We start from the raw sequence: 12500 nt of genomic DNA, 5'->3' as shown, positions 1-12500 counted from the left end.
ACTTGCTGATGTGGCGCCATTAGCTTTAAGCCAGATAAACATATATGGCTCTCGCTCTGTATCCTGGAGTCTCAAAGGAGTAATGCAGGAGAGTTAAAAAAAAAGTCTTTCTGAGCTCAAGACATGCTTGTAAGTGTCGCTGTAATAGGTTTATTAATCTATGTTTCAATAAAAGTAAGAATATGTGCATGACAAGGCTAGCTTCCCAAATTAGCAGCTTTTTTCAGCTCAGAGGAGATAAAGTTGTGAAAAATGTGAAGATTGGGGGCCAGATTCTTGCTTGTTTGACATTTACATCACTTAATTAAATACTTCATAGTCTAGCAGCTGCTTGTGCTTGGTTAAATACATTTAATCATGTCAAGAATCAAACAATCAAACAAAAAAATGTGCAAACATTCTCTGATTGTGTTGTTAGTTTCTTTCATTTATGTATGTGCCTTTGACTCTATCGGCAAGTACAGGTACGTTGTCCGTGTTTGCACATATCTTAAGTCCCTGCAGCTGCCTCAGTCTTGCAAACATTTATATATATGTGTCCACGCGCATGTGTGTGTGTGTTTGTGTCTCTGTGCAAGGCTGTGTAGTGTGCTTGTTTCATGCAGTATGTGTGAGGCTGTCATCTCCCTAAGTGGTGTGAGGGAGTGTGAAGAGGAGACCAGATGGGGTTCTCGCTTGATAAAGGACCTTCACCTCCCACACATGTGCGCGCACACATACACACACACACAGACACAGACACACACACACACGGTCACACAAGCTCACACAGCTTGTCCTTCTGCTTCTACAGATCCAATAGTTGCATGGCAACACACTCATGTATCATACTGATAAAGTTAGCATTGATCTTTCTTCAATCATTTGGCAGCGTAACAGGATTTTCTGCAATGTGTTGATTCATCTCCCCAAATAAAGGCTACAACTGCTACAATAATTATTAAATATTCAGCAAAAGACACAAACAATCGACTGGAAGACAAATCTCCTCTATCACAGTGAATTTTTGCTCATCAAACTGTTTTGATCCCTGAGCAGGTGCAAGGACATCTGTCCAGAATCGAGCTGCTCTTCTGCGAGACCATAATTTGGAAGTTCTCTTAATCAGGAGCAACATCATTATTTCATACCGTGTCTATTTGGAAGACATTTGTTTTTAAATCAAGCACTTTACATTACAAATCAATTTAGTCTTATATTCGTCCATCCACTCATCAGTCCATCCTCATAGATGAGGTGTATCCACAGGTACTTACGACAGTTCGCTTCGTCTGATTTATCTTTGCAGTCTGCTTCTCCGTCACATTTCCACTCCAGGCGGACACACTCCCCGCTCCCGCACTGGAACTCGCCCACTGGACAACGAGGTTTCTGGGGCTCCGTCCTCCTGCTGCAGCGCTCCATGGACTCGTCCGACTTATCTTTGCAGTCTGGGTCCCCGTCGCAGCTCCACAGAGCGGGGATGCACTCAGAGTCATTGCAGCGAAACTCGTGCTGGCCGCAGGTGGGCGCCGAGCACTTCTCCTCATCGCTGGCATCTCCGCAGTCGTCATCTCCATCGCAGATGAAGATTGGTGCCAAACACTTGCCATTACGGCACTGAAAGTCCTTGGAAGGGCAGGCTTTAGCATCTAAAAGTAGTTGAGGAGAAGAGGATAAAAAATAGAAGATCAGACTTCAAGGAGAAAGGTTTCCTCTGATTACCTGCTGTACCCAACATATAATTATCAATAAAGAATAACTTTTGCAAGTGGAATCAGTTCAAGAACCTAAAGTAAGCTGTCAAATAAAGTAGTTCAACTTCTTTTAGAAGCTGACTTTAGTGGCATGTGGGAGTAGATCAGAGAAACTGTGAGTTATAGGAGAGATATAGTTAACTTATCACTGCATATATTCAAAGTCCTCAGGGGAGGAGGGAAATATGCAGCTGTATGTCTTTTCCTCCAACTTTGGTGTTAAGATTTAGTTAATAAGCAGAGGATGGTTCCGGATATTCCCCATTCCCTCTTGGACTTTTGGTGTCTTGCGAGAGTAAAAGACAGAATGTGTCCAACTGCCAATTGTCGAGAGCACTGAAGAGTGGGGCTTTAAAGAAATATGGCCTTCCCCAATAGTGCGGGGGGGGGGGGGGGGGGGTGCAATTTCTGTTAAAGACTAACAATGTGTAAAAACAATATATAAATACCATTTGAAAGTGAATAATGTGCACACACCTCTTATTCTTACAGACTTAAGCAAACATAGTTACCCATAAAAATCATGTTGTGCTTCAAATAAAGTTTTCAATTTAGACGAGAGCAATGACGCAATTAGTAGCATCCTCTCTTATATCACAATTGCAATACTGGCCAAAATAATTTCAGAAATCATGCAGCCCTGTGATGGAGAAAAACACATTTTATGAATTGTCTGAGGAAAATAAACACCGTTACGACTGCAGTCCCGTTATCTCGACCTTTTAAAGAATGGGTGCAATGATAATTAACACTAAAACACACTGAGTAAACATCACGCATACGCAGCGCAAGGTCATGAGCATATGTTCAACAGACGTCCAGCATGTTAAAACAGATGTATGATGCGTCGAGTGGGGTCTCAGCTGCGGGTGCGTGCTGGAGTGAGCAGGGGTGCTTATGTGGATGTGAATACCTGCGGAGTGGAGGATGTGGGCGTGAAGTCTTCATGTGTATGACTGTTAAGTATCTCAGCATCCCAAAAGTGGATGTGCAACATTCAGCTTTTATTAGTAGTTTATTTGTATGCGCTGTATCTGTATTACTGGTGTTTCCTCGTCGAGACATCCCAGCAGCAGTTTTATCTAATTCCAGCCAGGTTAGACGAATCAATTTGAATCATGTATTCTGTACAAAAAAAAATAAAATACACACTTGTCCTTTGATGTTGCGCTCCTCTCTGGGCGACCAAAATTACCACTTCTCTCTCTCTCTCTTTTACCTACCCACGCAGAGCGCCGAGGGGACTCATTATGATAATAGGCTATTGGATTCCCTGCTAGCTATTACTGCTAGCATGCTAATCATCCCCACTCAGATCTCAGTAATTTAATTAACATGAGTGCATAAACAACAGCAGCCAGTTTAAGGGTCACGTAAGGTGTTTTTGCAAACAAACATTGGTAATAAAGTGATTACAAAAAACAGCACATGACCTTCCCTTTTCCTTATGGAAGTATCTTTATTTATTCCGCTTCTTTCTTTATTTATTCAAATTTCATGTCATCTAAGAGGACTAAATAACTTTTCTTTTTGCTTAAAAGTTTCATTAAGGCAGAAAGCTTGAGCAGCCATGTGTGTTGGCTATAAACATAAAACCTGAGATAAGATAGGGGTTAGTATGGTTCCCATCGGGATCCTAAACTAAAAGAAATGTCCTCAATAGCTTTATTTTCACCAGTTGAGCAGCCTGGTGGCAAAAAGTGGTCCCCCAATGTGTGCCTAAAGGATAAAAGTAACTTAAATTGGAAGTGCAGGGCAATGCAGACTGTGGGTACTTAAAAAAAACAAAATACTTCTGCAAAATTCAACAAGTGAGTGGAAAGAAAACAAACAAACTGGGATGACATCTTAGTTTTCCTCAAACTCTTAGAAAATCTCCTTTGTTTCACCTTTGCATGGCCATCACGAAAAAAAAAGAAGTAGAAAACTGGGGAGGAAAACTGATCGGGGTATAGCGAGTTGAGTCCCGAGGGGCCGGATCAATGTACGTTGAATGACAATAAAGAACCTCAGTCGTTCTGCCGTCTCAGTCAGTGCAGCGCACAAAATCTCAGTCTTTCTGTTTGTAAATTGCATCACAAGGCCATCTAATCCTAATCCGACCAAGAGACAGAATATATCAATTAACGACTATCCCGACGAACATCAGACCCCAGACTTCAACATCAACGCCGTTTTCCGTTTGTTCCGTGGTGAAAAACTGTGGCGTTGAAAGGTTGCCCTGCTAAAAACATTTTTGAGGCAATAATATCCACATGTGTTGTTGACCCCTTCTCTGTTCATCACAGGAAACTGGTTTTTTGTTTGGTCATGAGGAATTTCCTTGAGTGTGCAAAGATGGCCCTTTAATTTTTAACCCTTTCTCAGTGAATGCACATTTTTTTAAGGCAAGTACCTGAGCAGTATCACATACTGAATAACAGAAAAAGTACTGATATTGCGTTTTTCTCAAGGTGCACTATCTATATCTACACAGAGCACATGAGACACGGCCAGCCTCAAAGCCCTTGAGCTTATCACCCGGCTATGTCACAGCCGACACACACCAAAGAGGCGCTTCGATCCGTCAGTGATGACTGTCTCTCCGTTAACACAGGACAGAGAGAAGGCGGAGACGGGAGAGGAGACAGTCGCTCAGAGGAGCAGACGGGTGGTAGATGCATTGACAGATGTGAGAGCAGGGGGGAAAAAAACAACAAAAAAAAAACCTCTTCTACCAAAATGACCCATCCCCCTGAACAGCAGGCGGACAGGTTTAAAAAGCAGATAGAGGCGGCGAGGATCTAGGCGGCCAGATGTGTGAGGACATGGATTAGATACGACGCAATTAGACGACCGACCTGGCAGCAGTGAGCCTTATGTTGCTGTACCTTCGAAAGTAAAACAATTATCACCTGTTAGTTACACATGAGGATTCTAAATTCAAAGCCCCCACCCTCCCACCCCCATTTCTGACAAAGTCGAGAAAGTAAACAAAGAATAAGTTCATTGTATTACTTTCAGTAATCTGTAACTGATTACATCCCACCAGAAGGTGATTGTGTTCAACATCGGGTCGTTTTATCCATCAATTCTCCGACCAACCACTGGACAGCTAATAGATGGAGCAGGGAGATAGGGCAAAGCTCATTGACCTTGATCTGAAGGACAACTGTGGTCTCTTCCTCACACCACTACTGCATGCAAACACACACAAAGATGTAATCTCTATCAAAATACACGGACAGACTGTGTGAGGCGGGAATCCTTCACCTGCATGGATGGAAAAAAAAAAAACCAAAACCTATTTAAATAAAACTGCCGCAAATGCCACAGAGGACATTTTGGTAATGTCAGTATTGTTTCCAGCTGAAAAACACATTAAAGGTACGCACATGCAGGCGCACATAAAAGACGGTTTTGCTGACACCTAAACACATGTGATGTGATTGAATATTTGTGGAGCGTTGAATCCAATCAGACTCTGGTCTAACATGTGGCCCGCTGAGCCGTGGTGTGGCAGCGCGCGTGCACACATATATTTATTTAACAGGTGTGCTCTGAGAGAGACCAAGGAACGACTCTGACAACCTGAAATGGAAAGAAAACATTAACTTTGCAGCACCATGTGCGAAAATACTTTGTCCAACCAAGAACAGACACCTGAGGGTATAGCTGAGAGTAATGGGCTGCACAGACGACAGGCAACATTTTCATCTATTTTATGAAATATCAATATCTATGCCTCATCTTTCCCACCGAAGCATCAATAAAAATATCTGTGGCGAGTCGAGCGTGTTAGATACACAGGGATAATTGCAAACAAATCCCCATCTGTGCTCATGAGGATTGATGAGAGAAACACTAAAGAGCGTATTTAAAGACCCTTCCCAGAGCCTGGAGTTTCTGAAAGTTCTCCTGGTTTGAGGCAAACTCGAGACTACTGTTGTTGCATGACCTGTCACTTTACCTGCACCAGTCTCCAATAAAAAGTTAACCAGATGGAGCAGGACCCCGCCTCACCAAAACAAAGACAAAATGTCAAGCCAGCAATGTTCTGTAGAAGCCAAATGCCACATTAAATGCTTTCCAAAAAAAAAACCCAACAAAAAAAGGTTTATTTGGGGATGGAAGCAGATGAGAAATGACTAGGCTCTGCTAGGCTCTGTGTTTTCACCCTGTTTGTTCTTACAGTGTTTCTTGTTTGGCTTGTGGAAGAAATTCCTATTCATGCACAGCATCAACTGATGATTCGGAAAAAAAGATGCATTGATTCTGAAACAGCCAGCCAGCGAGCTCTGTGGAGGTCTCACTAATGAAGGCTAACCCACTGAACCTTCATCACTCACCAGGGCTTTGCAGGAAGTGTTCTATTTTGAGGAATAACCAGTAAATAATTACTTGTTGTTGCCTATTTGTAGCATTTTTGGGGTGACCATTTGAAGTCTGCACCCAAGTGATTTTCATGAGGGTGCTGAATTCACGGAGCACATAAATGGAAAACGTAATCATTTCTAATTTTTACAGCTCTTCCGTGGCTGCGCAGCTCCAAGGTGCTTCACATCTGCATGCTTTGATTCAGTGTTTTAGGACTGTTAACTAATGTAGCATTTCCTGTGTATCAGGCATCATTGCCCCTGAAATCATTTAAAAAGAAAACTGTCAGGGGAAGACAAGTGCCAGAGGCACCGGCATCTTCGCATCTGAATCAAGATGGCTGTTGTACATGTCTAGAAATCTTCGTTTGAACAGTGAGGAGCTGTGTTTTGGCATGGAGAACAGAAGTGGATGCAGGACAGGAAGTCCTAGAATGTAGTTCTGATCAAATTCTGCAAGAGGAAGAGAGCTGCTAAGAGAGTGTGTGTCTTCCTTTAACAATATCTGGGTTCCATAAACACACTACATGTGTACTTGTTGGCTTTGGCCAGCTTGGTGAGGCCAAAATGCCTGACCCAACTCGTTAAAAGGTTCACTTTGAGGTTAGACTAGACGAGAGCAGGGTAGAGCTCCACTGCAGCAGTGAAGATCAAATAATGAAATAGCGCCTGGAGTGGCACTATCACCTTCAACAGCCAGATCAGAGCCAGAGGCCAGAATGTGCTGCAGAGGGATACAGCCATGATGTTGTTGGTCACAAATCTGCTTCGACAGTCACATAACACAAAACACAAAACGCAAATCCCCTTTGGGAAAATAAATACATATCAGGGTGAAGACTTGGTTAAATGTTAAGATAAGTTAAGGCTGAAGTTATTGGGAAGGGAGGCAAGTAATAGTTACGGAAGCTCTCCAGGAAATCAATGTAAATCGATGAAATATCCTCGAAAGTGATGGAAACGTGACTGTGTGTGTGTGTGTGAGACAGACATCCTATAGAAAACAGCCCCTCTCCAGGGTTCTCACAAACTGTTTATCTGAGGTTTGGCAGCATTAAACCTTTGAAGCCTCAAAGATAGCAGCAGCACTCAGGAACACACACACACACACCACACACGTGTGCACGCCCACTTTCTTTATTCCTACTGGAATGGGCAGACAGGCAGTGATGGGAGATGAATTTCAGAATAGATTCATCACTGGCTGACAAACAGAAGGCAGCTTGGCCAATTGGGGTTCACAAGGCTCGTATCTGATACTAGAGATGTAGAGCGTTGGTAGGAAAGAGCCGTCCAACATCAACACTCCAGTCATCACTTCAGGTGTTAAGTTCTAAATAAAAGTAGTTAATTAGAAAATTAAAAATGATAGAAGAAAGAGTAGGCTCCTAAGTACAAGAGTACTACCCTGAATATCAGTTTAAAACCTCATAAAGGATAAATCCTTCAACACCTCTTAACGGGACAAAGCCAAATCCTCAGGGATTCAAACGGATGACTGCTGATGCAACTGAGCAGCTCATTCCCTCAGTTTGTCTCTCCAGCGACGTGAACATCTGGTTTCAGCTTGGGTCATTTTCACACAAGCCAGTGATGCAGCTCATGGCTGCAGGAGCGGTACAGGATGGGAGGATCACGGTCGCCGTGACTGCAGCGATGGAAGGTGAGCTTTACCTTAGACCCTGAGCGTCTTGACTTCGTCGCTGATGACAATGAGACACAAAAAAATGTGAGAATAAATACGCAACTCATCGTCTGTAATAAATTTAAATGCGAAAGCGCTTGAGCTCCACCCCCTCTGGATTTCTCAAAACAAAGTCCTTACATTCCCCTGTACTGGTTAGACTTTATTTTCTTGAAGTAAAAACATGTCAAATTGAGGGTGAAAAAGCTACTATAGGTGAAACAGAAATGTAGAGCCGCGGGAGCTCAAGAGAAAACGGTAGGTTAAATGAAGAGAAATAAATGACTGAGAGATCAAATCGTAAGATAGAAACCTGCTGGGGGGGGGGGGGGGGGGCGAACCTGATGAGGGTGGAACGTGCATGAGGGCTCATACGCAGACACACGTGCAGTGCACAAGCACACACGGCCCAACAGGGACCTGACGAGAAGAGGACATTTCAACAGCTCAATCACTGTACCATCTGACAGCAACGCAGACTTGAATATTAACCGCCTGACAAGCAATTGGAGTCTGTGCGTGTGTGCAGGTGGCGTGTGATAAGTGTGTGTTGTGTAGGCGTACATCTATTGACATCATGCGAATTGTGAGTGCCATTAGTTAAATGTTTCATATTTCATAAGATTTTAGTCATTAAATGGAACATGTGACATAGACATAGCAATCACTTCAACCTTCCGGCTCTGGAATCTTAGCGCATGTGTTCCCACACACACACACAATTTACATGAGCATGCTAACTCTGAACACCTGTCTGGGAAATAATTTCATCACCTCCTGTAATTGTCAAGAAGTAAATCTATGAATATATTATAATATGTAGTTTTGGTTTAGTGTCATGATTATATCTCCATGACAAACATGTAATCCATAATTTAGTACAATGACAGAGTCGAGGTTTTCCCATGCGTGATGTCACTCGTCAGCTTAAACCACGTTTCTGTCTGTATTTGTGTTCAAACTGACACACACACACACACACTAATAGCTACAGGTCATGTAGCTAGTAGCTGGTAGCTTTCTATTCAAATAGGCTCCAAGAGAACATATTTCAGTGGATAATTGCATTGTGGGTAAAGGCCAAGAACACAGACTTGCCTGCAAACAGGGTGGGTCTCTGGTTTTCCTGAGATTAGTGGTCATGAAAACAGCTAAAACTGAAAGGTCTTCTTGTATTGAGCATTCTCTGAGGCTGGAGCAAAGTCTTCACCTTCGTCCGAAGACCATGTGACCCTGGCGGTGTGTGTACAGGGTAACAAAAAACACAACCAAACAAAACGGAAAGCAAGGAGTAAGAAATGCACCTCTGAAGGTATCGCTGGGAAGATTTGGTTTGCTTGAGTCCAAAACAAGTGCGACTGCCTCTGGGTGCACAGCAAGCCTCTTAGTAAGCCCGTGCTCCATTACATTACACCTACGCGCACAGTGAGAGCAGTCAAAGGATTATAAATGAAGGAGAACGTAATGGGGAGAAACTGTGAGACGAGAGGCTACCACTCCATGCAGATGGACAAGAATGTGGGGGAAGCGAGATAAGAGCAGAAACAACAAAAACACAACCGTTTGTATGATGATCACACGCGCTTATCCATAACTGTTATCAAACGGGAGGACGGCTGGGATGCATTTGTGTCATTTTTCACGTATCGGTATTGGTCCGATAAGCAGATAAGATTGGTCCAGTGTTTATTCTCAATATTGTGTGTGTTTTGGGGAGATGTACACAATGCCTGCTATCAGTACACTCATAAACCTGATTAGTGAGAACACAGTCTGTACATGTTTTAGTATGGCGTATTTCGCAGGTGTGAGTTGAAGTGGACTTTGATTATTTGTAAAATCCTTGTTAGAATATTTTGATTTGATGGCACATGTGGATGCAGGAGCTTCTCTCAGCCCCCAGGTGCAGTGTTTTCATGTGAATATGATTTGGTTTTTTTTTAAACTTGCTTTCTTTTTAATGTAGTTGTTTTTGATTAAGTTCTTTGTCCTCGTCTCCCTGGACACCAAACTTTTAAATTCTGACAACTTCCATTCTTACCGTTTATCTATTTATAGCTGCAGAGAAACAGCATATCGATCCTCTGTGTGTCTGGAACGTATAGCAGAATTGATAATACAGTGACTGCGACCTTTGCGTTATAGCAGATTTTCATGAAGTTATTTCCTTGACACAAGTTGTAAAAGTAGCCTCAAGCTAACACTGTAGGTTAAGGTAGCCCTGTTACACATTACATAGGAAACAAAGCCATAAATCGGATTTATGAGATTATAAAATGACAATACTAATAATGAAATATGACAAAGGCTGCATTCAGTGTAAAGCAACCTTGACTGGAGTGGTCATAGAGCACATCACATGTGAGTATGCCCAGAGGAGGGACATTTTCCTTGTTTATGTGTCTGTGTTCGTGTGTGTGTGTTGCATCTAACTTGTCTTGGTAATGTAGCTCGTAGCTGGTGGCTTTCAATTCAAATAGATGCTCAAGTTGACTGACAACATGCATTCATTTTCTTGTTCACCAACGCTTAAGATGTGCTGCTTTTTTCTGGAGCCACCTACTCCCAGAACGACTAGCACATACAGCACACAAGCACGGCGTTGGCCTCTCCTCTACCCGTCATAAAATACCAACCAACACGTCCCTGGTGGGCATCGATCCAGCAGCCGCTTGCTGTAATGTAACATAGCAGCGTGACTGATGTGAAAAGAGCAACAGGTCCCCAGAGCCTGCAGGAGTCAGTCTACTCCAGACTACCGTCTGGCTGTTTCTGTTTACCCCACTTTCCTCTCAGTTCACAGTCTGTCTGCAAGCCCACAGAGGAGAAACAAAACTGCCCAAACACCCTAAAAGACGGTTCAAGGTCCCTGGACTTAGCACATACAGAACAACCCTTTACCATTACACATCCCTGAAAACTATGGCCAGAGATTCAGCTTCTGGTTTTCCATCCCATAGATGTGATGATACATTGATTTGTAAATCAGTTAAATAACCTGCGACACAATGTGATCCACTCCAAATCTGTTGCCTGATCTACAGTTAGATTCCTCATCTTAGGTGAACTTTTGTTTAACAAATTCCCACTGCGTCTTCCTTAAGTTTGTTCGCAGCTCTGCAGCAGATTCTACCTTATTATTTCCGAATGATTATTTAAAATCATTTCATGTTCACGAGTCCACGAGCTACAAAAAGTACTTGGAAAAAACAAGTTTAGTTGCGTTTTTTTGTGATTTGGTTATAATATAAAAGTAGATGATCGTGCTCATGGGTGGATATAATCTCACGGATTGCAGGCACCTGATCAAATCAAACAGTGGCAGCTATGGAATATCTGCAAATATTATACTGTACTTGTTGTCCCACATAACCAATAAAACATCATGTGGTGACAAAATTGCATTTTTACCCTACAAAAAAGAAAAGAAAAAGAAGGCTCCGCTTCTGGTGGAACATGAAGATCCACATATGATGGTGACAGTGGTGCTGGGTGTGTGACCTCTCCTGACCTCTGCTGAGTCATTCCCTCCTGTGATGATGGTCCAGCTCAGAACTGGACAGCAAAAGTCTGTGGTTATCTCAGAACAATCTGCTGGACTACCAATGATTCAGCTCTGGTGGCTGCTACTCCGCCCACCATGCAGCCACTTCATAACCCAAATCTGAAGAAGCTCAAACAGATTTGTATTACTTTTTATGGCAGTTTTGCACACACCACTGATTATCAAGGAGATTGTTTGTGTCCTATGTGAATTTATTTTCTTTTATTTCATATGCGAGTGTTTAGGAACAGCTGTAGGGTCCCAACTAAGACAATTTTCCTACCATGCATTGAATCATGATCGTATTAAAGTTCCCGTGAAGCGTGTGATTCGTGCACATGCAGCTGATGCATCATTGATCACTTTAACTCCAGCAGCAGTACAAGGTAACACACTCATCAACAATGTCTTTAGGGAGAACCAACATTACAGATCAATGTTGAATGAGCATACCATATAAGGAATGGAGACTTTAAGTGGTAGTAAGTAAGTCCTTTGTGGCTTATATATTAGCATGCTATTTGTAGCTACATTTATAGCCTGACATCATGATTTTCATAGGTCTCTGAGGATCAGCAATAGCCCTTCTATGATAAAGCTAAGCTTCTGCTAGCGCTGAGCTAGTTCTGCAGACATTGCACAAAAACAAAAGAGTGTATGCAGTAGATAAGAAAGACTGGACAAAAGAATGTGATTAAAAAAAAACACTGAAAGAGAGTGACCAACAATTATTTGTGTGTCCCTGATAGTAATGACACACGCAGGACACATTTAATTAATAGTTTGGGGAATTCATTCCCTTGCCTGTGGACAAATTCAATTAACTCAACCCTGTAATTGCATCTCTGACAGACATCTTTTTATTAATTCTGATTAACAAGCTGCAGCACATTTAGAGGTAAGGAGGAAATCACCTTCTCCTACCAGTGTCTTTTCTCTCTTAAGTGTGCTTGAACACACTAAATCATTCTTGCGCTTGTAAAATCAGTGTTTCAACAGAGCACATGTACCGGTATATCAAAAGAAAAAAAAACAACCCAAAAAACCCACACCAAAACAACAAAAAAGCATAGCTGCTGAAGTTAGAAGTGGACTTGTGAGCAGGTAAGGGGCTCTTTTCTGATATTCAAACAAACGTACAATTAGAATTCAACAAACAAAAGGAATGGAAACACTCCCCT

The 12500-nt window shown here is 42.4% G+C and overlaps 1 protein-coding gene across 6 annotated transcripts in view; it reads right to left on the bottom strand.

The window, feature by feature from the left end:
- Positions 1-12500, bottom strand: part of lrp8 (low density lipoprotein receptor-related protein 8, apolipoprotein e receptor) — a 164622-nt gene that overhangs the window by 45726 nt on the left and 106396 nt on the right. For all 6 annotated transcript variants that reach the window (XM_086224794.1, XM_086224791.1, XM_086224793.1 and 3 more), the window contains exon 5: positions 1257-1631. In XM_086224794.1, the coding sequence (XP_086080920.1) occupies positions 1257-1631 (375 nt within the window). The remainder of the gene's footprint in view (positions 1-1256; positions 1632-12500) is intronic.

Source organism: Aulostomus chinensis, chromosome 14 (genome assembly GCF_037954235.1).
Source record: "Aulostomus chinensis isolate RoL2024-O1b breed Wild chromosome 14, RoL_Achi_v1.0, whole genome shotgun sequence".
Lineage (NCBI taxonomy): Eukaryota > Metazoa > Chordata > Actinopteri > Syngnathiformes > Aulostomidae > Aulostomus > Aulostomus chinensis.
This window is presented reverse-complemented; position numbering and strand designations above follow the sequence as displayed.